Source organism: Microcebus murinus, chromosome X (assembly GCF_040939455.1).
Source record: "Microcebus murinus isolate Inina chromosome X, M.murinus_Inina_mat1.0, whole genome shotgun sequence".
Classification (NCBI taxonomy): domain Eukaryota; kingdom Metazoa; phylum Chordata; class Mammalia; order Primates; family Cheirogaleidae; genus Microcebus; species Microcebus murinus.
This window is the reverse complement of record NC_134136.1, coordinates 121602504-121628573: the sequence shown is the minus strand read 5'-3', so window position 1 is coordinate 121628573 and position 26070 is coordinate 121602504. Positions and strand designations below refer to the sequence as shown.

At 45.7% G+C, this 26070-nt stretch overlaps 1 protein-coding gene across 1 annotated transcript; it reads left to right on the top strand.

Moving 5' to 3' along the window:
* Positions 1-395: 395 nt before the first annotated feature.
* On the top strand, positions 396-24813 carry LOC105862159 (zinc finger protein 41-like). The gene is made up of 4 exons (XM_012748255.3): positions 396-513; positions 14806-15063; positions 24306-24432; positions 24700-24813. Exons 2-4 carry the CDS (start codon positions 14995-14997, stop codon positions 24801-24803), a joined length of 300 nt encoding a protein of 99 aa, XP_012603709.2. The 5' UTR covers positions 396-513; positions 14806-14994; the 3' UTR covers positions 24804-24813.
* The last annotated feature ends 1257 nt before the right edge of the window (positions 24814-26070 follow it).

Sequence of the window (26070 nt, the reverse complement as noted above, 5' to 3'; positions counted from 1 at the left end):
AAATCACTTGAGTCGGAGTATATAGCCAGTATCTTGTCTCTGATTAGCAGACTTCCTTAACTTAAACATTCTAAGACTTTAGAAAATGCTTCATTTTTTTAACCAATTACAAATCAAAGAGTCTTTAAACCCACTTATAACCTGTAAGCCCCTGCTTTGAGACGGTCCACCTTTTCAGGCCAAATATACGCCTTCCATGCATTGATTTATGATTTTATGTGTATCCTGTCTCCCTGAAATGTATAAAACCAAACTGTAATCCAACCACTGTAAATCCACTTGCTCAAGGCTTCTTGGGCATGGCTCCAGGCAATGGCCCTCAAACTTGGCTCAGAATAAACCTCTTTAAATTATTTTACAGAGTTTTGTTTCTTTTCCACTGTCAGATGGTGCCCAGATGTGAGGCTCGGAGATGACTCAGGACCTCCAGAAGGAGTACCTTGAACTTGGTACCAGGAACCGGCATGGCCCCCTTGAGCCCCCTGAGTCAGAGCTTTCTCTTTGGTGGAACTGGTAAGTCTTCCTGAGCTCCAGACCTCCTGTTCCCAGTTAATGGTCCTGGTTTATTCTGAACTGTTGGTTCTTTTCCTAGGAATTTGTTGTTCTGGATCCTAATTTTGATTTGAAGGTACATTCTAAAGGGTTTTCTCTATTGCCTCTTCCTCCCAAAATTAATCTCAGTTGGCTTCTCTGTGCATTTGTGAGAGAGGAAACCTAACTGTCTTATTTGTAGATAAATGAGAGACTGAGTTCTTTAGTTCCAAAGAGAAAGGGCATATTACTCCTCCCACCCAAGGGACACCCATGGGTGACGAGGGCCTGAGTGGGAGGTGCCTGGGGTGATCCCCTATGTCATGAGTGGCCCTATAGGGAACCCCCCAACAAAATTAGTTAAAAGAAGGTTCATCCAGGAAGCACATATAAGAAGTGATCACTCAGCATTTAGAGCTCTCTTTGAGGTAGTAGATCCCCAAAGAAAGAAACTGAGGCAGACAAGTAAGAGAGTGGGAATGACTCGGTGGTGAAACTCTGTAGCAGGCATCCTCAAACTACGGCCTAGGGCCACATGCGGGTGTTTTTGCCCGTTTGTATTTTTACTTCAAAATAAGATATGTGCAGTGTGCATAGGAATTTGTTCATAGTTTTTTTAAACTATAGTCCAGCCCTCCAACAGTCTGAGGGACAGTGAAATGGCCCCCTGTTTAAAAAGTTTGAGGACCCCTGCTCTGTAGAGTCCCACCCACAATCAGCATGCCCTGGTCCACTACACTAAACCCTAGACTACAGTTCGGTTGCTTCTTTTAAAGAAAAATGGGAAACAAATCCTTTAAAATGAGGAAAGACAAAGAGAATGACCCCCTTCAGGCACCACAGTTGGTTTTGGCACCTCTACTTGCAAGTTTTTGTGTAAATGGAAAGATTCAAAGGCATGTCATGTTTTTTAGGACTCCAGATGGTTATGGCCAATTCTTGTGCAGAAGTTTTTACTGAAGGGCAAATTATATCAAGGAAAATTCAGGCTGGGCGTGGTGGCTCACTCCTGTAATCCTAGCACTCTGGGAGGCCGAGGTGGGTGGATTTCTCAAGGTCAGGAGTTCAAAACCAGCCTGAGCAAGAGTGAGACCCCATCTCTACTATAAATAGAAAGAAATTAATTGGCCAATTAATATATGTAGAAAAAATTAGCCAGGCATGGTGGTGCATGCCTGTAGTCCTAGCTACTTGGGAGACTGAGGCAGTAGAATCTCTTGTGCCCAGGAATTTGAGGTTGCTGTGAGCTAGGCTGACGCCATGGCACTCACTCTAGCCTGGGCAACAAAGCGAGACTCTGTCTGAAAAAAAAAAAAATTCAGAACTCAAATGGTCACCCTGCCACTATAGAGTTAAAATGTCCAATCTCTCAAGCTCTCTCTCTTTTCTGCCTACTCCAAACCTACTAATTTTTTCTACTTATGTTGAAATAAACTCATTATTTATGGTACACCAACTGAAGGCTACCCAGAGATCTTGCAGCCAAGATGTAAAATGTAAACATTGAAAACTCATTTGATGCCGGGCGTGGTGGCTCACACCTGTAATCCTAGCACTGTGGGAGGCTGAGGCAGGTGGATCATTTTAGCTCAGGAGTTCAAGACCAGCCTGAGCAAGAGCGAGACCCCGTCTCTACTAAAAAAAAAAAAAAAATAGAAAGAAATTAGCTGGACAATTAAAAATATATAGAAAAAATTAGCCGGGCATGGAAGCACATGCCTGTAGTCCCAGCTACTTGGGAGGCTGAGGCAGCAGAATTGCTTGAGCCCAGGAGTTTGAGGTTGCTGTGAGCTAGGTTGATGCCACGGCACTCACTCTAGCCAGGGCAACAGAATAAGACTCTGTCTCAAAAAAAAAAAAAAAAAAAAACTCATTTGAAACTGAAGAAAAAAGGTAAAAGAGGTTTTGTTTAAGTCAAACTGCCACGAAAACTGCTTTACCCAAACTTTGCTCCACAGGCGTAATTAGGTTACCTCTCAGGACCACTAAAGTTTAGCCATGTGAACGAGTTCCAGTTTTGTTAGAAGAAATTTGGATCCAGTTGTCTTTTGCAAATTGGTGAGTTTGTATTACTATTTTTACTGCCTAACCAAGTTCATTGCCCACTGCTTGAGAGGAAGCCAATACACTGAGATAGCAGGGGTTACAGAGGAGAAAGAGTTTAATATTGCAGTGCCATGTGAGGAGATGGGAGAAGTTTCTGAAATCCAACTCCCTGGTAATTTAGGAGAAAGGGTTTTTAAAGACAATTTGGCAGGCAAAAGGCTAGGCACTTGGGTCTGCAAATTGACTGGGTTCTGGGCAGAACCACGGGGGTGTAGAAATTGCCTTCTTTGCTGAGTCAGTTCTTGGGTGGGGGTCACAATACCAATTGAGTCCGTTCTTGGTATGGGCCACTGGTCTGGGTGGGTCAGCCTTTCCACCGGAATGCAGGTTCTGGAAGATATCTCAAACACTACCCTTAGGTTTCACAAGGATGATGTTATCTATGGGGAAAGTTAAGAATCTTTATGACCATCAGCTATGTGACTCCTGAGTAGCAATTATAGGAAAGCAAACAAGGGGACAGTGGCTGGTTAGTGGCTGGTTATTATCATTGTTTTTAGCTATGTCTATGCCTTTGCAGAGTTTTAGGCCCCTGCCACAGTTCTCACCTTGCACCCCTTTATTAATTTGTACAGAGTGGTTTCACTATCTGGTGGCTAGAGTTCTGAAGTGAAATCTATTGAAATTTTGTGTACATGTGTAAGTGTATATGTTTAGATATGTTTTGTCTGTGTCCATGTATTATATGTTTGTGCCTACATAGTTCCAGACTGGCTTATAAATAAGGGAGTACTCATAAATTAATTAGACAAACCCAAGTGCTTTTCTAGTTCACGTGAATTTAGTAGTCTGGTTAATAAGTTGGGTTGCTTAAAAAAAGCATTACTGGTAAAGTAAGAATAAAAATGTTTTCAAATTGTCAGCACACATTTTTGCCTGGGTTTTACGGGATATTTTTATGTTGTTAAGGTGTCAGGGTTTGACACAAAGGTTATAAAACTGTAAACCCAGCCAAAGACAAAGTGATCTGTGTTTGTATGGTTTTTGATAAGTAAGGTAAACTTTAATATTGTCAGTCTAATGATAATAGCCACATCTCCTGAGTCATCAACAAAAATACCTGTGTGTTTAACTTTAAGTTTCTTAATTAGGTAAAAATGTAGACATACCTAAACAAAAAATAAGTGTCAGTAAATTAGAATAAATAAAACATCAAGTAAATAGAGCACAAAACCAGAAACTTATGGTCAAAGGTTTTTGAAAATATTTTGGTTTTGGTCTTTTAATCCCAGCTGCAGATAGATAGTTTCTTCCACTGATTTCAATGTCTGTGGAAAGGTACACGTGAAACATGTTTCTAACTCAAACTTTCTATCATCTGAAATTAACATTACTGTTAGGGATTCAAAGATGACCTAGAAATTGTAGTTACAAGGGCTTAAATTGTAAGCTTTAGTCTTCCCTTGGTCTTGTCCACTCTTGACTTGCTAGATGGTTATGTGTACATTGTGTTGCCATAGCCAAGTTTTTGCCTAGGGAAAAAAAATCCTAAACTGTTAATTTTTGTATAGTATAATAATTTATTTTAAATAATCAAAATGGTTATTAAAATCCAAAGATAATCTCGGGACTTTTCAAAGATAATTTAAAAGTTTAATTAGAGGCAATTAATGTTTTCCTTAGGTTATCTGTCTAAAGCAGGGGTCCTCAAACTTTTTAAACAGGGGGCCAGTTCACTGTCACAGACTATTGGAGAGTGCGCACTGTGGGCCCAGGATGAGTCGGCTACTAAGCAGGACAGGCAGCTGTGGCAAAAACACCCTGCAGGCTGGATAAATGTCCTGGGCGGGAGACATGTGGCCCTCAGGCTGTAGTTTGAGGACGCTTGGTCTAAAGGGTGTCAACAGAAAATAACCCAAACTCTGTAAAATAATTTAAAGAGGTTTATTCTGAGCCAGGTTTGAGGACCATGGCCTGGAGCCACTCCAGAGAAACCTTGAGCAAGTGGACATGCTGTTGTTGGGTTACAGTTTGGTTTTATACATTTCGGGGAGACAGGAATTACACGTAAAGTCATAAATCAGTACATGGAAGGAGTACATTGGTTTGGCCCAAAAAGGTGGGACATCTCAAAGTGGGGAGGGAATTTGGGGGGAATTACAGGTTATAGGTAGGTTTAAAGACTTTTTGATTTGTAATTGATTAAAGAAATGAAGCTTTGTCTAAAGGCTTGGAGGGTTTTAAATTAAGATAAGGAAGTCTGCTAATCAGAGACAAGCCACCTGCCATATACCCAGACTCAAGTGATCTGTTAAATAAATTAAGGACCTGCAGCTGTGGTTTAAGCTTTGCCTTGCATAGCCTTAGGCCTGTTAATGAGTTACAAAGGATATCTAAAAGAAGGGAAAGGGGCATGACTGGGCATGTCTGACCTCCCTTCTCATGGCCAGCAACTCAGCTTTAGGGTATTTTTGGGGTCCCGTTGGCCAAGAGGGGGTACATTCAGTCAGCTGGGGGGGACTTAAGATTTTATTTTAGTTCACAAGAGCCCTCACTTTTTTCTTTCAGCTTCCCAAATTTTCATCTGTTATGATTATACAGAAACACATACATACATATGCTTCCTGTTTTCTTCAAAAAGCTCATGATGTGGGGTGAGTGTGTGTCTGTCTGTCGGTCTATCTGTCTGTCTGTATCTGTGTACTCACCCATTGTTTTGCTCTTTTATTTTCTGATTTCACTTCTCATTCAATCTTCCTTTTTTAAGAACTTGTCCTTCTTGAATGTTTTCCTCAATTATGGTAAATTGATGGAACATTTTTCATATTATTTCATGTTGAAAACTGTCATTCTTTGCCCTGGCTGAGAAATGGTATCTTTGGGAGGGATGTAGGATTCTTACATTATGATCCTTTTCCTCTATGATCTGCTGAGGTTAAATGACTCTGCCTTCCATTGTTGTAAATTAAAAGTCTGATGCTAGGAGGACGCCTGTCGGGGAGGATCAGTAATTCTCAATGCTCACTTCAAATCAGAATCTCCTGTGAAGTTTTCACACATACAGATGCCTGGGCCCACATGTATTCTGTTACTGTTGTTCAGGAGAAGAACCCTGCATAAACATTTTTAGAATATCCTGGGTGATTCTGATGTGCCAGCAGGGTTAGGGACCACTGATTTCAGTCCTAATGGTATCAGTGATGGGAAGTCCTGCTGGAGTTGCTCATTTGTTCACAGTGAACATGCATTTGGGCGAGCTCTTAGCAAATAATACTTGGACATATGTTGAGAAAGTCATTGTGTCTCTGCAGGAATCATTAATTGTAGGAGTCAGTGATTCAATCTTCTGCAAGTTAATGATTGAAAGTCTGATGTAGTCATTGAGTAACTGGGAGCCTGGGAGCTTTGGGAATTGGAGACCTTTGGGGGTCATATTTTGAAAACACTTGGGATCAGTGATTTGAGTTCTGTGGGTATCAGGAATTGTGACCATGTAGAGGCAGTTAATTTGGGCCTGGAATGCCAGTGTTTGGCCTTTCCATGGGTCAGTTTTAGATACTGTAATGAAAAATAATTGGCTCTCTGGGAAGATCAATGATTGGATTCCTATTGTGGGGGGTGTTATTGAGATGCCTATAATGGGGATTATTTGAGGGCCTTTGGAAGCCAGATAACTACCCTCTCCAAAAAGTAATTTGCAATCTGTTTGCGTTAAGAGTCAACGTTTGAATTTTTCAGTAGCTTCCTGCATTTGATGTGGTTCAATCAATCATTAATGGCTTCTGCTGTTAGCCAGAGGTGACAGTGATATGGTCTCCAAGACCTGGGGCCTGTGGCAACCAATTATCAATAGGCTAGAGTCGATCAGGGATTGTTAGGGAGTGGGCATTTGATGCAGATGTGCTTGTTTTCATGTCCAGGGAGAAGTTAGGAAGGGTGAATCTGACTTCTTTTATCTTCTTCAGAAGAAGGTGGGCCACTTGTTAGGGACCGACCTTCCACAGCCCCACCGGACAGAAAAGCAGAGACATTGAGGATGCAATCACACAAGAGGAGGTTTCTTTTCTGGCTAGCCAGGGTCCAAGCCCCAGAGCACCAACGCAGTGGCCACTCTCGCAGGCAAGGACCCCGACCAGAACAACGGCATGCCTTTTATCCCCATGGTGCACAAGCTGCGCACAAGCTGACTATGCATGGATCATGCGTTGACCTTTAAAATGATTGGTTGCCCACTATTGCCTTTTGAAATAATTGGCGGGTTGGTTTCCCTCTATTACCTGATGGGCCAGTCGCCCGTGCTTCAATGACCTCATGCCATAATTCCCCCTACAGCGGTGTAGCAAGCAAGCAATGACCAGAAGCAAAGGTTTGCGGTTAGCTCATTGCCCCACCCAAGTAAATTCCCGACAATTGGAAGAATTCCTCTGCCCTTCCTCTGTCCTACAAATTCCTCTGCCCTACATTCCCCCCTTTCTCTAGGTAGCAGACGAGCACTCTTGCTCGTCCTCAAGGTCTCTTAGGTGCTCTAGTTCTGTAGCACTTGACTGTAGCTGCTGATATTGTTGTTGCAATACTAGTAGCTGGACGGTGTTTATCCGTTACAAAAGCTACTAGTCTATTAATTACACATGGCGTGAAAGTAAGGACTAAGATTAGCATAACGAGTGGGCCTAGTAGAGTGGATAGTAGCGTTGTTAACCAGGGGGAACTGTTAAACCAAGACTCAAACCAACCTGCTTGCTGTTCATATTCTCGTTTGCGGCGGGCAAGCCCTTCCCTGACCTTAGCTATAGATTCTCTAACAACTCCCGTATGGTCTGCATAGAAACAACGTTCTTCTTTGAGGGCAGCACACAGTCCTCCTTACTGGAGGAATACTAGATCGAACCCCCTCTGGTTCTGGAGCACTACCTCGGATCAACAGCTGCCCTCAGAGTATTAAACCCTCTTTGCTGCATTGCCAGAGAAGAGATACTAGTTCCTGCTCCTATTGTCCCTAAGCCAAAAAGAGTAGCCAGGGTTATGACTGTGAAGGGCTCTCTTTTTCTTTTAAAAATTAGGTTGGTGACTCTTCGCCCTACTATGCCCTCATACATTGTCTCCTCAGTGTGGTATATTATTTTTGGGAACACTAACACCATTATACAGTAATCTTTAGACCCATGTAAGGTTATGGGGTTGGTGGGGGTTCAGGGCGGTAAGTACAGCTGTAGGTCTCTATCCCAAAAACATTGGACCAAAAACACAACATCCCCAAAACACAATAACCAACCCCCCACCGCAACCCGTCCATGTTTGTCATCTAGTCAATCTTTAGATGCCACAACCCCAGTCCAAGTCTGTGTCAGCGGTCCTGGGCTGTCGCCGCCACTCAGGTCAGTCTGGTCTTTAGAGGATTCTTCGGGTCTGCAGTTGCTTTCTATACTGGTCCTGGCACCGCTCCTGGTCTTTTTATTAGCAGGTCTCAAGTGGGAGTGGTGTATCCAGGTCGCTACTATTCTATCAACCTTAAGAGCATGGGGGTAACAAGAATAATTTGATAGGGGCCCTTCCACCTCGGCTCAAGGGTTCTGCTGTTATGCCGTTTCACCCACACCCAGTCCCCTGGCTGGTGTGGGTGAAACAGTGTCCGGCACCCTCCTCCTCAGGCCGGTAGATAGCATGGAGGCCCGGCCATACTTGACTGTGGACACGTTGCAGAGCCTGCACCGCTTGTAACACTTCTTTGGGATGTCCCAGAAGAGCCTCAGGGCTCATCCTAGGAACTACAGGAGGGGGTGTGCCATACATGATTTCAAAAGGGGTTAAACCCAAGTGATAAGGGGTGTTCCGGGCTCGGAACAGGGCGAAGGGAAGGAGGGTCACCCAGTCTCCGCCAGTCTCCAGGGCCAATTTAGTCAGGGTCTCCTTTATTGTTCTATTCATTAGCTCTACCTGCCCAGAGCTCTGGGGATTATATGTACAATGTAATTTCCAATCTATCCCCATAGCCTGGGCCAGCCCTTGACTAACCTGACAGATAAACGCAGGCCTATTATTTGATCTTATCCCTTCCGGCAGTCCATACCTGGGGACTATTTCTTCCAGTATTTTCTTAGCTACTGTCAAAGCTGTTTCTCCTTTCGTAGGGAAGGCTTCTACCCATCTGGAAAACGTATCTACCATGACCAGTAAATATCGGTACCTGTATTTTCTAGGCTTGACCTCTGTGAAATCCACTTCCCAAAATAGTCCTGGCTGCCTCCCCCTTTCCCTCGTACCTGCGTGGTTCCCTCTGGTCCTCCCCGGCTGCATGACCTGACAGGCTCGGCAACTTTTGACGATGTCATCTGGAACCCGTCCTTGTGACTTGAACCTTAGTTGAGCAGTGTCCAGCAGTTGCAGCATCTTTCTCTTCCCTAGATGTGTGGTCTGATGCAGGTGTTCTAACAGGTGGCGTCCTAAGAGTTCTGGCACTATTAGGTGATGCCCTTTGTCCTGCAACCAGCCATCTTCACTTTCGCTTACACGTAGCTGCTCTGAGGCCCAGACCTCATCTACACTGGAATAGTCTGGCAGAGAAGCCAACTGTCCCATGCCCAGGGGGTGGCAGGCTAAGGTGCAGGATGTTTGGATGCGGAGTGTCTTCTGCAGCCTTCTTAGCTTTAGCGTCTGCTCTCCGATTGCCCCGTGCTTCCACTGAATCCCTGCTCTGGTGTCCCGGGGTATGGACTACCGCCACTGCCTTTGGCAGCAAAACAGCCTCTAGTAGGTGGAGTATTTTAGGCATGTGCTTAATTTTCTTTTTTTCTGCCATGATGAAGCCCCTTTCCCTGTAGAGGGCCCTATGTATGTGCACAGTCCCAAAGGCATAGCGGCTGTCAGTGTACACCGTCAGCCTTTTTCCTCGGGCCCAGCTAAGCGCTATTAGTTCTGCCTTCTGAGCAGATGTCTCTTGCGGAAGGCGTGCCGCCCAGATAAGTTTACCTTGGTCATCTACTATGGCCACCCATGCGTACCTGCGTCCGTCCCAGATGAAACTGCTTCCGTCCGTGAACCAGGTCAGGTCGCTACCTGGAAGGGGGCGATTCTTCAAGTATCTACGGGTCGTCTGGGTCTCGGCTAAGATCTCAAGGCAATCATGTTCAGGTGCGGCTGCATCAGGGGTTGGCAGAAGCATAGCTCGATTCAAGGCAGCAGGGGCCCGGAACTCAATGCGGGGTGCGTCCAGCAAAAGTCCTTGGTAATGAGTCAGCCTCGCATTTGTGATCCACCATCCCGGTGGCTGCTTCAGAACCCCCTCTATGGCGTGCGGGGTGGTGATCTGCAGCCGCTGCCCTAGAGTGAGCTTATCAGCGTCTTTGACCAACAGGGCCATGGCTGCGATGATTCACAAGCACGCTGGCCACCCCGCCGCCACTGGATCTAGTTTTTGACAAGTACGCCACTGGTCTCTTCCAGGGTCCCAGGGCCTGTGTGAATACGCCTTGACTATTCCCCTCTTCTCATCTATGAACAGGTGAAACTCTTTTGTAGGATCAGGGAGTGCTAGGGCCGGGGCTTCTAGCATGGCTGCCCTCAGGGCCTGAAAAGTGTCTTCCATTTGCACAGTCCACTCCCATGCTCACCCCGCCCTACACCCTTCATACAGAGGTGGAGCCTTTTCCGAAAACCCAAGCTCATCATGGAGGGCCTCGTGAATAGGGTAGGCGAGTTTTTAAACCCCTGGGGCAGTCTCCTCTACGTCAGCTGCCCATGAATTCCTCTCTGTTGTCCTGCCACTCAGAGGCGAAAATCTCCTGGCTGCGTGTTGCCACCACCAGGCTAAAGAAGGCATCCTTTAGGTCTAGGATGGTATACCAAGACAGCGTGGGAGAGAGAGAGCTCAACAGAGTATAGGGGTTAGGGACTGTAGGGTGGATATCCAGGGCCCTTGCATTGACTTCCCTGAGGTCTTGCACAGGCCTATAGTCCTTACCCCGCCGGTTTCTTCACCAGCAACAGGGGGGTGTTCCAGGCCGACTGGCATTTCTGGAGAATCCCACTGTCCAGGAGTCTCTGAATGTGGGGCGTAATTCCCACTCTGCCTTCCTGGGACATGGGGTACTGTCTGACTCGGGCTGGCTCGGCTCCGGGTTTTAACTCAGCATAAAGAGGCGGCCGGTGTTTTGCCCATCCTGTGCCCCCTGTCTTCGCCCACGCCATGGAAAATTCACAGAGCCATTGCTCCATGCCTTCCTCTCTGCTTTTTGTGGGCTAGTGCAGTCTATATTCATCTGCCTGTGTCAGGGTCAGGATCTGAGTGACCCCGGGGGCTGTTGATGAGATTGCCTTTATTATCAGTTATTATTACTCCCTCTTCTTCAAAATGAATTTGAGCCTTAAGCTTGGTAAGAATGTCTCTTCCCAGTAGTGGTGTGGAGCACTCAGGGATGACCATAAAGGCGTGACTCATTTGTCCTGAACCCAAATCCAATCTCTGCCACATGGTCCACCGATATAGTTTGGCTCCTGTTGCCCCCTGCACCCAACTGGTCTTACTGGACAATTTTCCTGTGTCTTCCGTTAGTACCAAATGTTCTGCTCCTGTATCTATGAGGAAGCTGACTGGGTTCCCCTCCACTTGCAAAGTTACCCTAGGTTTGGGGAGGGGGACCAAACCCCATCTTCCCTATTCGTCTATCACCTGTCCTGCAACCATGACTTTTTCAGGACCTCCAAGTCTTCACCCCCCTTTCTTTTGGGGCACTCTCAGGCCCAATGTCCATGCTCTTTGCAATTGGCACATTGATCCTTGCCTAGCCTTTCCCGCCGGGGCCTTTCTCTATCCTCTGACCCTATCTGCCGCCCTCTTGTGGCAGCTAGCAGGATTTTAGCCATCTCTCTGTTAGCTTTCCATGCTTCTCCAGCTTGGAATTTCCTATTTTCTATCCTGATCCTCTCTAACCTCTCTTCTGGTGTCTCTCTATTGTTATAGATCTTCTCCACCACTTCTAACAGGTCCTGCAGAGTCTTCTCGCCCAATCTATCTATTCTCTGCACCTTGCGCCTAATGTCGGGGGCCGCCTGATTGACAAATGCCATCATAACAGCTGACTTACTCTCTTCCATAGTGGGATCTATGGGGGTGTACTGCCGGAAGGCCTCCATGATCCTCTCTAAGTATGTTGCCGGGCTCTCCTCCGGCCCCTGACGAACACCTCCTACCTTGGCCAAATTGGTCGGCTTTCGCGCCGCCATATGGAGACCAGCCATCAGAGTCTGGCGGTAGACCCGGAGACGCTCCCTACCTTCAGCCTCATTGTAGTCCCAAAGCGGCCGTTCAAGGGGAAAAGTTAGGTCGATGGTTCGTGGGTTTGTAGTAGGTCTGCCGTCCTCCCCCGGAACCAGCTTCCGCGCCTCCCCCTGAATCCTTTCTCTTTCCTCCGTTGTGAAGAGCACCCTAAGCAACTGCTGGCAATCATCCCAGGTGGGCTGATGAGTGAAAAGAACAGAGTCTAAAAGATTAATTAGGTCTCCCGGATTCTGGGAGAAGTTCGAGTTTTGAGATTTCCAATTATAAAGATCACTGGTGGAGAAGGGCCAATATTGGTATGTCTGTGCTCCTCTGTCCTCCCCCAGGGGTCCCACTGCCCTCAGAGGGAGCGCCTTTACGGGCTCCGGATCTGGGGCCCGGCCAGTCCGCTGTCTGGTCCCATAGGCTGGCCCTGCTGCCAGTGGTCCCGTGTCCTCCTGGACCGGGGGAGCCACAGAGGCTGCACCGGGGTTATAGAGCGGAGGCGTGTTCCATTTGAGACCTGTCAGGTCTGGGTAGAGATTGGAGTCCAGCAACACTGGCGTCCCAACGGACCTCGGACTCTGAGCCCCCTCCTTTCTGACTTCTTTAACTGCCAGAACTTCCGCCTTTCCCCTCAGGGCGGGTAGGAGGGCCTTCAGCCAGGGTGGCGGGTCTCGAACCAAGTCTTGCCAGACCACAATATAAGGGATCTGTTCAGGGTGGCCGTGGTGGCCAAATACCACCCCTTTTACCTTTTCGATCAAGGAGGCATCAAAAGAGCCCTCCCTGGGCCACCCCACTCCAAACGTGGGCCACTCAGCCTCACAAAGGGTAACAAACTTTCCCTTCTTGACCTCCAAGGACAGGTTGTGTGCCCTTGCCCTGACATCTTTAAAATGGCTCACCAGGATGGACAATGGCGTTGTTAGAGCCTGTCCCATGGCTAGTGGATAATAGGCAGATGTGCAAACCGATATTCTGCAGTTGGGGCACTGGGGACAAGAATCTGAATCCCTAGCCTTTCACACTCCCTACGGAGGTAACGGCCGTGCCCCTCCCACACGAGCCACTCCTGGCACGGGCGGCAGGAGATACACTGTGTGCTGCCAGCCCATGCAGGGGAATACTCACCTGGAGGTTCTAGTCACCCCCGCGGATCTTTTCATGGGTCCCCTGATTCCACAGCCCCAGCCCGAATACCCATGCAACCCTGATGGGTTCTCGGGCTGAAACCACAGAACCCAGAGACTCCAACAAGCCAACGAGAGATGTCACACTCACTCACACACACACAGAAAGCCGGCGACAAACAAAGCAGACAACAGACAAGTAGACAGTGAGGTAAACACACAACCTAACCTGGTCTGGACCTGCTCCCCGGTATCCTCCTGACCGAGCCCTTGGCTACAAGATCAGCTCTGGAGTCCCAACGGGGCCAGAGGACGTGACCGAGCCCTTGGCTACAAGGTCAGCTCCAGCTCCTCCTGACCGAGCCCTAGGCTACAAGTTCAGCTCCGGCGTCCCAACGGGGCCAGAGGACGTCTCTGCCTGGCTCCGACCGGCGACCCACCAGCGCGTCCGCCTAGGTCCTGTGCCGGCGTCCTGATCCGGGGTCCTGCAAGGGGATTCCGCGTCCCTTGCCCAACACCACACCCGGCTAGTCCGGGGTGGATTTTCACACTCCTCCCTCAGCCCTGAATTCTATCCAGTAGTCTGTGGGGAAGGCAAATCCCGGACGAGCCCCCAAATGTTAGGGACCGACCTTCCACAGCCCCACCGGACAGAAAAGCAGAGACATTGAGGATGCAATCACACAAGAGGAGGTTTCTTTTCTGGCTAGCCAGGGTCCAAGCCCCAGAGCACCAACGCAGTGGCCACTCTCGCAGGCAAGGACCCCGACCGGAACAACGGCATGCCTTTTATCCCTACGGTGCACAAGCTGCGCACAAGCCGACTACGCATGGATCATGCGTTGACCTTTAAAATGATTGGTTGCCCACTATTGCCTTTTGAAATAATTGGCGGGTTGGTTGCCCTCTATTGCCTGATGGGCCAGTCGCCCGTGCTTCAATGACCTCATGCCATAATTCCCCCTACAGCGGTGTAGCAAGCAAGCAATGACCAGAAGCAAAGGTTTGCGGTTAGCTCACTGCCCCACCCAAGTAAATTCCCGACAATTGGAAGAATTCCTCTGCCCTTCCTCTGTCCTACAAATTCCTCTGCCCTACACACTGGCTGCCTTGGATGTACATGGAAATGTCCAGGAGTTCAGTTTATGCACATGCAACATGGTAGCCCCATAATCTGAGCTCTTTGACAATAACAAGAAGCAGAAGTAATATTCATTAGGAGCCGAACATTTATAGGATGTGAATGTGGTTGAGACTGTGAGAGTAGAGAGTGGTTGAGAGTGTGAAAGTTAGAAATACCAGATCTGGGTTGAATCCTGTTCTATTTGCTAACTTTGTGACCTGTGTGCACACTATTTAAAAGGTTTAAGCCTCTGTTTTCTTATCTGTAAATTGAGTAGAATAATAATAGTAACATCTAATTGTAAGGGTTGTTGTGAAAATAAAGTGAGGTGCTTGATATGTGCCTTTGTACCATCCATGGTCCCTTATAATAACAGTAATTTCTAATATTTATTCAATGCTTACACTTAGTATCATCTCATGTACTTGTCATTATCCCTTAAGGTAGGCATATTCATCCTTGTTTTGGAAGCTGGATTCAAAAGTAGCTTCTTCATATTCTCCCACCTAAACTGTGAGAGAACTGAGATACAAACCTTCATTCACTTTAGTCCAGATTTTACTATCTTTCCCCCATTCCATGATGACAATTAACTAGAGTTAGTTTTTTTCTGAACTTTATTCCACAACATCCAGGACAGCAAGCTGCCCCTTGGCGCCCCCAGGAAGCGTTTGCGGGTGAACGTGGAGGGACTGACCTTGTGGACACTGTCTTTCCAGGGTTTCTTGGAGCCTCTGCAGAGTCTGGGGGCCAGACCGCTTAGTGGGAACTACAAGATCTTCCTTCCGACCCCAACTTGCTTCACCCCAGCAGCTCTGGTTGAGTCCGCAGATGCCAGCCCAGCTTCAACCCCTGGGACGAGTGGAGCTGTCAGCAGGAGAGCCTGAGGCCTGAGGCCCAGTGTGGACATGGCAGCTAATGGGGACTCTCCCCCATGGTCCTCAGCCCCGGCAGAGGGACATGGCAGTTCATGTGAGGTGAGGACAGAGAGGACCCCAGGGCCAGGAATTCATTCAGAGAGGAGATACCCCTGACCTGTCCCCAGGGCCTCAGGGCAGGGACAGGTAAGTCACGGGAAGCGGTAGATTCCGGACTTGCTGCCCCAGAAACAGATCAGGATTCTCCACTGAGAGTGAGCACACATGGCTCACCACATCCAGAGCCCCGTGGGCTTCAGCGGAAAATGTGACTTGGCTGATGGAGGGGGGTGTGGAGGGTCCAGCCCCACAGCCTAGGGGAGAGGGAGGCAGCTCCCTGCTGATTCCAGATTCTGCAAGGTGCCCTTTCACCTGTACCTTCTCACTTCCCAGCTCTGACTTTGTAGATTGCTTTTCTTTCCAAAACAGAACCAAAAAAACCTAGTCTCTGCTAAATATTTATTTGTTTGTTTGTTTGTTTGCTTAGTTACTGCTTCCTTTTACCATTGTACTTACTAGGTTTATAATAATCTGAATAGTAAAATGAACACATAAATCTTTAATAGGATCAGGGAAACTATAGGTAGTGTGGACACATTCAACAACAGAACATGAGTGGATTATAAATACTGATGCAATATTGAATGAAGCTTAGTAACATAGTTGTGAAGCAGGTTCACTGCGCACCGATTACCAACTTGTCTAAGTTTGGTGAGACACAACACCCACACACACAAGTTACATGGAGTGAGTTTATTATGATACTTGCAGATAGGCAGCAAGGGACAACGGAAGCCTTAGGAATCATTGCGAGCTACTCCCTGAGACTCAGGAAAGCTGCTGGGGAAACAAGGAATCTCATCTGTGCACACCCCACTTGCCCCACAGCTGAGGGACCCTGAAAAGCAACCCACCCTGGGTTTTATACCCCAGGGCAATGTGACATGCTGGGCTTGAACACTGAAGGACATCTCATTTCTAGGGGCAACTGGAACAGAGCCTCAGCTGTTCTGGCCAGTCACTCCCTACCTCAGGATGTTGCATTCCCAGCACTTAATACAGTTACTCTTGGGAACTGTAAGGGAGACAAGAGGGAGAACTCCATCGGTCCAAGGCCACCTAGAGGACTGTCCTGCAGTCATTTATTAAAATTAAGCTACAAATTTGTGTTCTTTGTGGCAAATACACACTGAAATAAATACAAGCAGTTACATGATTTACATTTAATTGTCATAAGGACAATGTGACAATTCCTCTGTAGTAAAGACATTCTGGGATGGAGTTTTCAAAGTGTTTTTGATAGATCTTAATGTGAATTAGTACATAGGGGCTCTGTTCATAATTATGCTGTGACAACTAGTATAAACTGTATAGTCAGTCTAATAATAGAGAACAATGTCATTTATAGTGACCCCATCATTCCTAGTACAGTAGTCCTCCCTTATCTGCTGGGGATATGTTCCAAGACCCCCAGTGGATGTCTGTGCCCATACAGAGAGTACCAAACTCTCTGTACACTGTGTACACATTTCTTTTTTCTTCTTCATAATTTCATGGCTAAAAGATTTGTTCTTACTGTAGATCTTAGCAACCTCAACATACTATTTTTTCTTTTATTAAGTCAAGAACTTTCACCTTTTCACTTAAAGTACTTTACAGCTTCTTTTTAGCATTTCCAAATTGCCACCATCACTACTGATGTGGTTGGAGCCATTATGAAGTACAATGAAGATCACTTGAACACAAGCACTGTGATACCGAGACAATTGACCTGATAACTGAAGCCACTACTAAGTGACTAATGGGCAGATAGTGTGTAGAGTGTGGATACACTGGAAAAAGGGATGATTCATGTCCCGGGCAGGACAGAGTAGGATGGTGTGAGATTTCATCAAACTACTCAAAATAGTGCTCAATGCTCAATTTAAAACTTATGAATTATGTATTTCTGGAAGGTTTTTTTCTGACAGGATCAACCATGTATTAATACATTTCTGGAATTTTCCATTTACTATTTTAGGATCGTGGTTGACTGTGAGTAACTGAAACCACAGAAGGCAAACTAAAACTGTGTCTCAGGACACACCTTTCTGATGATCTGACTTCAGAGAAAAAAAGCAAAATTATACATATCAGTGGATGGGCTGAATATTACTGTTACATTATAATTTTTATTGGTCAGCTGTCTTAGTCAGTTCAGGGTGCTCTAACAAATTGCCATAGTCTGGTAGTTTAAATAAATATTTACTTCTCACAGCTCTGGAGGCTAGGAAGTTCAAGATCCAGGTGTCACCAGATCTGGTGTCTGGTGAGGGTTTGCAGACAGCCATCTACTCATTGTATCCTCATATAGTCGAGAGAGCAATATCTATACCTGTCATGTCTTTTCTTTTCTTTTCTTTTGTCTTTTTTTATTTATTTATTTTTTGAGACAGGGTCTTTCTCTCTCTCCTTGGCTAGAGCGCAGTGGTGTCATCATAGCTGACTGTAACCTCAAACTCTTGGACTCAAGCAATCCTCCTGCTTCAGCCTCCCAAGTAGCTGGCACTACAGGTGGGTACCACTATGCCTGGCTAATTTTTCCATTTATTGTAGAGACAGGGTCTCACTCTTGCTCAGGATGGTCTTGAACTCCTGACCTTAAATGATCCTCCTGCCTTGGCCTCCCAAAGTGCTAGGATTACAGGCATGAGCTACTACACCCAGCCTGTTGTGTCTTTTCTTTTAAAGACCCTGATCTCATTCGTGAGGGGTCTGCCTCACGAGCAAAGCCCCCACTTCCTAATATCATCACATTGAGGGTTAGGATTTCAACACATGAATTTCAGGGGGCACATTCAGTCCAGAACAGCAGCCTTTTGATGCTGCTTGAACCACAGATAGATTAAAATTATAAGAGGAATTAGTTATACATGTAATTTTAGTCCAGTTTTAGACTGTGTGATAGCCCTTTCTGTGTTTGTTTTCTTTTTTCTTAAAAATTAACTTTTAGGGGGGGAATAAAGATGGCGGACGAGAAACACTGCCAGACAGAGTGTCTCTGCAGAAAAGACAGATTCTAGCAGAAATTAGAAGAAAGAAGCAAGAAGACGAGCATACAGTGGATGAGAGTCAGAAGGAGGAGTACCTGAGACCACGGGAGACTCCAGGGGAGGAGGTTACGGAGGAGAAATGGAAGCTGAGACCGCCGGAGCAGCCCGGAGACCAGCGAAAAGGGTAGGTGGATGGATCACCTTTCCCCTCCCCTGCATCTCGGACTGCTGGTGGACTCCCCAGCGAGTGGAAAGACCTGCGGACACCAGCCCAGAGACGGCCACCGGCAATGAGCGGCAAGCCAGTAGCGGACGTGGCACCAGGCTCCCAACTCCCATGGGGCACCTCCGTGTGCACAGATCCAAGCCGCGCAGCAGGTACCATATTGCCTCATTCTCCCCTCCGCCGACCCTACCCGCAACTACCCAAAGAGACAATATAGCCACCAGCTGGAGGCACCTCCAGGGAACGGGACCTTCACTTTTGGGGCCCTACAGCTGACTGAGGGGAACTCAGACTGTGAGCTCCCTACCCACCAGCCCTCCCAGGGGCTGCTGGCATGGTGATCCCAGGAGAACGGGGCAGACCCTGAGGCTGAGAGACATAGACCCAGCTTGGGCTCCCTGTGGGCGAATTGGGATTGGCACTTCTCTCCTTGGTGGGGATATAGTTTGAACTCTGGGACCCAGAGGTCAGACCTGCAGACCAGATCCCATGCACCAAGGGTCTCGCATTGCCCGGGGCACAGAAGGGAAATACGTGAACAGCCTACTGAGGTATGTGTGCCTTCAGGGCAGATCAGCATCCTAGAGGGCAACCCTCCTCCCAAAGGGAGGCCGTGCGCCCAGCCCAGGTGGCAACGCTGCACAGGGAACATACCCACCGGCATCAGTCAGGGGTGGCCTGGTGGCATGTGGTCTGGCCTGCTGGCAGAGGCCCTGGAGTAGCTGCGGAGTTAGGGAGGGTGGAAAGAAGCGAGGCCCGCTGCAGACTGCGGGTCTCAGACAGCCCCACCCCACGCACAGATATTCTGATTGAGTGGGGCCATTCCAGCCCCTCCCTGACAGCTTTTCTTGGAAGCAGAGAACAGAAATTTGACCCCTGCTAACGACATTGGTGGTACCTGAGGGCAGGCTTACCCAGCCCAGCTCCGCCCAGACTCTCTCCTAGACCAACCCTCACTAAGGGGGAGAAAAGGACACACCTGGAAGTCCCAGGGCCCCACCGAACACCTGAGGCACCACCTCTAGAGAGTGCCTCTCTAGAGGAACAAGAGCTGATAACAGGACACAAAAACAACAGTGTAGCCTCTTCCTCCAAGCAAGTGCCATCTACTGACAGGGAGGACATCCTACACACCTTTTCACGGCACCCACTGACTCCTTATACAGGAAGTGGTCAAATCTCACCTACAGATACCACCTACCGGCTCAGAAACTAAACAAGGCGTGTGAATACCCAAACAAAAACCTAAAGAAAGAAACAACAACTGATTGACATGGGAAGAAATCAGCAAAGGAACTCTGGAAATATGAAGAACCAAACAGAAAACACACCCCTAAAGAAGAGCACCAGCCCCCTAGAAATGGACACCAAACAAAATCAGGCACCAAAATGACAGAAGAGGAATTCCGAATGTGGATCATAAGAAAATTCAATGACCTGCAAGAACAACTAATAACCAACACAAAGAAACCACAAAAAGGCTCCAGGACCTGGAAAAAAAGTTCACTAAAGAAATCGACACAATGAAGAAAAGTTTAACCGAAAGCCTGGAAATGAAGAATCAATTCAGGGAACTACAAAATTCAATGAAAAGCCTCAAGAATGGGGTAGATAAAACAGAAGAAAGAATCTCAGAGATTGAAGATAACACCCTCCAATTAAATAAATCAGTCACAGAAATACAGCAGAGAAATGAGAGAAAAGAGCAAAGCCTACAAGAGATGTGGGATTATGTGAAGAAGCCTAATGTGAGGGTCATAGGGTTACCAGAAGGGGAAGAAGACAACACTCAAGGGTTGGACAGGCTATTTGAAGATATAATAGAGGAAAATTTCCCAGGCCTTGCTAAAAATCTCGATATACAAGTTCAAGAAGCTCAGAGGACCCTGGGAGATTCAATGCAAACAGGAAGAAGTCACGACATGCAGTCATAAGACTGACCAAAATATCAACTAAAGAGGCCCTTCTAAGAGCTGTAAGATGAAAGAAGCAAGTAACATACAAGGGAACGCCAATTCGAATAACACCAGACTTCTGTACTAAGACTTTACAAGCAAGGAGAGACTGGGGCCCCATTCTTACTCTTCTGAAACAAAACAATGCCCAGCCTAGAATCTTATTCCCTGCAAAACTAAGCTTCGTATATGAAGGAAAAATAAAGACATTCCTAGATAAGCAAAGTCTCAGAGAATTCACCAAAACAAGACCAGCCCTACAAGAAGTACTCAAAACAGTGTTACGCACAGAACACCATAATAAAAACTCATGAATATAAAAACAACCAAAACCCAAAGATTAAAGGCCAGATATACAAAGGCTCAAGAGAGAAATCAAAGCAATAACATCCAACCCAACAGAATGAACAATAATCTACCTTACCTATCAGTTCTCTCAATAAATGTGAATGGCTTAAACTCTCCACTCAAGAGACATAGGCTGGCTGAATCGATAAGAAAATACAGGCCAAGTATATGCTGTCTTCAGGAAAGCATTTAACCTGCAAGGATGCATATAGACTAAAAGTAAAAGGGTGGAGATCAGTATTCCAGGCAAGTGGAAGCCAAAAGAAGGCTGGTGTGGCAGTTCTAATTTCAGCCAATTTAGTTTTTTTTTTTTTTTTTTTTTGAGACAGAGTCTCGCTTTGTTGTCCAGGCTAGAGTGAGTGCCGTGGCGTCAGCCTAGCTCACAGCAACCTCAAACTCCTGGGCTGCAGTGATCCTTCTGCCTCAGCCTCCCGAGTAGCTGGGACTACAGGCATGCGCCACTATGCCCGGCTAATTTTTTTTTATATATATATCAGTTGGCCAATTAATTTCTTTCTATTTATAGTAGAGACGGGGTCTCGCTCTTGCTCAGGCTGGTTTTGAACTCCTGACCTTGAGCAATCCACCCGCCTCGGCCTCCCAAGAGCTAGGATTACAGGCGTGAGCCACAGCGCCCGGCCACAATTTAGTTTTTAAACCAACAAAAGTAGTGAAAGACAAAGAGGGTCATTATATAATGGTGAAGGGCACAGTTCAATAAGAAGAGATAACAATTTTAAATATATATGCACTCAACTTAGGTGCACCCAGATTCATAAAGCAAACCTTACTAGCTCTAAGCAAATTGATTAATAGTAACTCCATAATCACCGGAGATTTCAACACCCCACTGACGGCACAAGACAGATCCTCCAAACAGAAAATTAATAAAGAAATAATGGACTTAAACAAACTCTAGAACAATTGGGTCTGACTGACATTTAGAGGACATTCTACCCCAAATCCACTGAATATATGTTCTTCTCGTCAGCTCACTGAACATTCTCTAAGATTGACCATATCCTAGGACACAAAGTAAACCTAGCCGGGCGCGGTGGCTCACGCCTGTAATCCTAGCACTTTGGGAGGCCGAGGCAGGCGGATTGCTCAAGGTCAGGAGTTCGAAACCAGCCTGAGCGAGACCCCGTCTCTACCAAAAATAGAAAGAAATTAATTGACCAACTAAAAATATATATACAAAAAAAAAAAAAATTAGCCGGGCATGGTGGCACATGCCTGTAGTCCCAGCTACTCGGGAGGCTGAGGCAGAAGGATCGCTGAGCCCCGGAGATTGAGGTTGCTGTGAGCCAGGCTGATGCCACGGCACTCACTCTAGCCTGGGCAACAAAGTGAGACTCTGTCTCAAAAAAAAAAAAAAAAAGTAAACCTCAAGAAATTTAAAAAAATTGAAATCATACCATGTATCTTCTCAGATCACAGTGGAAGAAAAGTAGAAATCAACCCTAACTGAAATTCACATTTCTACACAAAAACATGGAAATTAGACAACCTCCTACTAAATGATTACTTCATAAATGAAGAAATCAAGATGGAAATTTAAAAATTCTATGAAGAAAATGACAATGGAGAGACAAGTTATCAAATTCTCTGGGACACAGCTAAAGCAGTTCTGAGAGGAAAGTTTTTCCCCATAAATGCCTATAACCAAAAGTCAAAAAGATCACAAATAGACAATCTAACGAAACGACTCAAAGAGATGGAAGAAGAACAGACCAACCCCAAACCCAGCAGAAGAAGTGAAATCAACAAGATCAAATCAGAACTAAATGAAATTGAAAACAGGGAAGCTATTCAGGAGATTAATAAAACAAAAGGTTGGTTCTTTGAAAAAATAAACAAAATTGACACACCATTGGCTAAGCTAACGAAAAGCTGAAAAGAGAAATCTCTAATAAGCTCCATCAGGAATAAAAAAGGAGATATTACAACTGATCCCAAAGAGATACAAGATATAATTTATGAATACTACAAAAATCTTTATGCACACAAACTGAAAAATGTGGAGGAAATGGACAAATTTCTAGAAACACACAGCCTCCCTAGGCTCAACCAGGAAGAAATAGATATCCTGTACAGACCAATCGCAAGATCTGAAATAGAAACAGCGATTAAAAATCTCCCTATAAAGAAAAGTCCCGGTCCAGATGGTTTCACACTCGAATTTTACCACACTTACAAAGAAGAACTAGTACCTATCTTGCGGAAACTCTTCCACAACATCGTGAAGAATGAAAACCTCCCTGACACCTTTTATGAAGCGAATATTACTCTGATACCAAAACCAGGAAAGGATGCAACAAAAAAAGAAAACTACAGACCAATATCCCTAATGAACATAGATGCAAAAATTTTCAACAAAATCTTAGCTAACCGAATCCAGATGCTTATCAAAAAAATAATCCATCACAACCAAGTGGGCTTCATCATACGTAAATCTATAAATGCAATTCACCACACGTATGGTTCAACATACGTAAATCTATAAATGCAATTCACCACATAAACAGAAGCAAAAACAAAGACCACATGATTCTTTCAATAGATGCAGAAAAGGCTTTTGACAAAATTCAACACCCTTTTTCTGTTTTTAGTGGAGCCAAGGCCTCACTCTTGCTCAGGCTGGTCTCAAACTCCTGAGCTCAAGGGATCTTCCTGCTTCAGCCTCCCAGAGTGCTAGGGATTACAGGTGTGAGTCACTGTGCCCAGCCAACAATACTTCCTCTTTTTTTTTTTTTTTTGAGACAGAGTCTCACTTTGTCACCCGGGCTAAAGTGAATACCATGGCATCAGCCTAGCTCACAGCAACCTCTAACTCCTGGGCTCAAGTGATCCTCCTGCCTCAGCCTCCCAAGTAGCTGGGACTACAGGTGCAAGCCACCACTGCTGGCTAATTTTTTGTTTCTATTTTTAGTTGACTGGCTAATTTTTTTCTATTTTTAGTAGAGACAGAGTCTCACTCTTGCTCAGGCTGGTCTCAAACTCCTGGCCTCAAGCAATCCTCCTGCCTCGGCCCCCCAGAGTGCTAGGATTATAGGCGTGAGCCACTGCGCCCGGCCCAATATTTTATTAATATCATCTGTTCCTATTCTGTGTGCAAATTTCCTGTCTTAGTCTGTTTTGTGTCAATATAACAGAATACCAGACACTAGGTAATTTATAAAGAAAAGAAATTTACTTCTAATAGTTCTGGAGGCCGTCCCACCTAATAAAGCTTAAAACTATGACCTGAAAGGATTAACCTGTTTCCAAGTAACTTAACTGCATCCCAGAGCAAAGCTCAAGAATATTTATAGGAATACAAATATATTCAGGACTCAAAAAGGTAAAATTGACAATGTCTGTCATCCAATAAGAAATTACCAGGCAGGAAAATACGGCCCATAATGAAGAGAAAAATCTATCAAAACTGATCCAGAAAGGACAGAGATAATAGAATTAGTAGACAAGGACATTTAAGCAGTTACTATAACTGTATTTTCTATGTTCAAAACTAGATGAAAGCTTGAGATTGAGTGGAGACATGGATTTGCCAATTAAATTTAACATAGAATGAATAGGGAAATTTTTCATGAGATATTTTCCTACACAATGTTAGGTATTTAATAGGCATACCATATGCCTATTCACATTGTGGTGAAAAAGCATGAGAAACAACTTCCCATCTATCTTCCATCCTCCAGTGCTGACCATGCTGCCTTGAACAGGATTGTGTTGTTACAGGTACCAGTGTCATTTGAGGATGTGACTGTGGACTTCAGCAGGGAGGAGTGGCAGCACTTGGACCCTGCTCAGAGACGCCTATACTGGGATGTGACACTGGAGAACTACATCCACCTGCTCTCAGTGGGTAAGCACAGCCATCCTGCGCATCTGCGAGGGGCTCCAGTGAGGGTGTTTCCAATCTCAGCTGCTGAGTGCTGCCCGACATCGGAAGTGTGTGCTGGTGTCATCCTTGATTTGTCTGGAATTCCTCAGTCCCTTTTCACCTCTGCGAATGTTATTCTGCTTCTAGTGAAACATGGTTACTCTTCTGAAGAGCAAATGGAAAGTGTCATTGAAAGGCCCCTGAAACCCAATCAGCTAGACCCAATCCTGTATCATGTCCTGTTAACAGGGTATCGAGTTCCCAAGCCAGAGGCCGTCTTCCAGCTGCAGCAAGAGGAGGGGCTGTGGACACTGGAGGGGGAAGCCCCACACCAGAACAGTTCAGGTGAGTGAGTGATCTCGACAGATGGGGACGTGGAAGTAAATGTCACTAGGAGAGACTGATGTCTTTGAACACTAAAGATAACCCATCTTGATACTTCTAAACTTTTGGACTTGCTTGGAGATCATCGGCATTAGCCCATCAGATACCTAAATACCATCTCTAAGTATGACCTTTGCCAATATCAATTGTCTGCTTGGCTTTTTGGCAGGAGAGTGATCTGCCTCCTCTCTCCCCTTCTTGTACTCTAGATCACATGCCAAGCTGCTCCTGCAAGGACCTTCCTTTCTTGATTGTTTTCTCCTTCCCTAATATTTTATGCTTTTTCTATCCTGCCTTCCCCTATGGTCTTAGATTCAGGTCTTATGTATTCATGTTTTTGTGGATCTGCCTCCTTTCAAAATCATCGTGTCTCACTCTTGTTCCTGCTTAATCCCCTTTCATTTCATTTCCTCTCCAGCTTTTCAGAACCGTCACCTACAACCAGCCTCATATCGTTTCATGTCTGTCAACATAGCCATCAGAATCTGTGCGCTTCCTCACTACCCTAGGTCTCAGCCCATCTGCTCACATTGTGGTGTTCATGCTCTCGTTCCATTTGTGATATAATTAGCTACGCTGAACTTTTCATTATATTTGTTATCCATGTGGGATGTTCTTTTGTAAATTGCTTGTTCCTATTGTTATATTCATTTCTAACCACAGATCGTTCTTTTTCTCGTTGATGTATACCTCGTTTTCTTATCTTTACAGTCTTTTCTTCCTCCATTCCCTCTAGCTGAAGGGCCCTTAGCTAGGGCCATGTATACTGTCTTCTGCTCTCCCCTTTACAGACTATCTTCCGTAAAGGAGTCTTCCATACATTCTGAACACGTGTTTTGTTTTCCTATTCTATTGATTTATCTACAGTTGGCCCTTAGTATCTGCTGGGGATTGGTTCCAGGACCCTCCCCCACCCCCAGATGCCAAAATCTGCAGGTGCTCAAGTCCCTGATATAAAATGGTGTAAGATTTGGATACACACATTCTCCTGTATACTTTAAACCATCTCTAGATTACTTATAATACCTAATACAATGTAAATGTTATATAAATAGTTGTTATACTGTATTGTTTAAGGAATAATGACAAGAGAAAAAGTCTGTACATGTTCAGGATTGATACAACTATCCATCTTTTTGTTGAATATTTTTGATCTTCAGTTGGTTGAATCCACAGATGCAGTACCTATGGGTATGGAGGACCTTACTGTACCTTTAGTCCTTGCGTTATAACTGT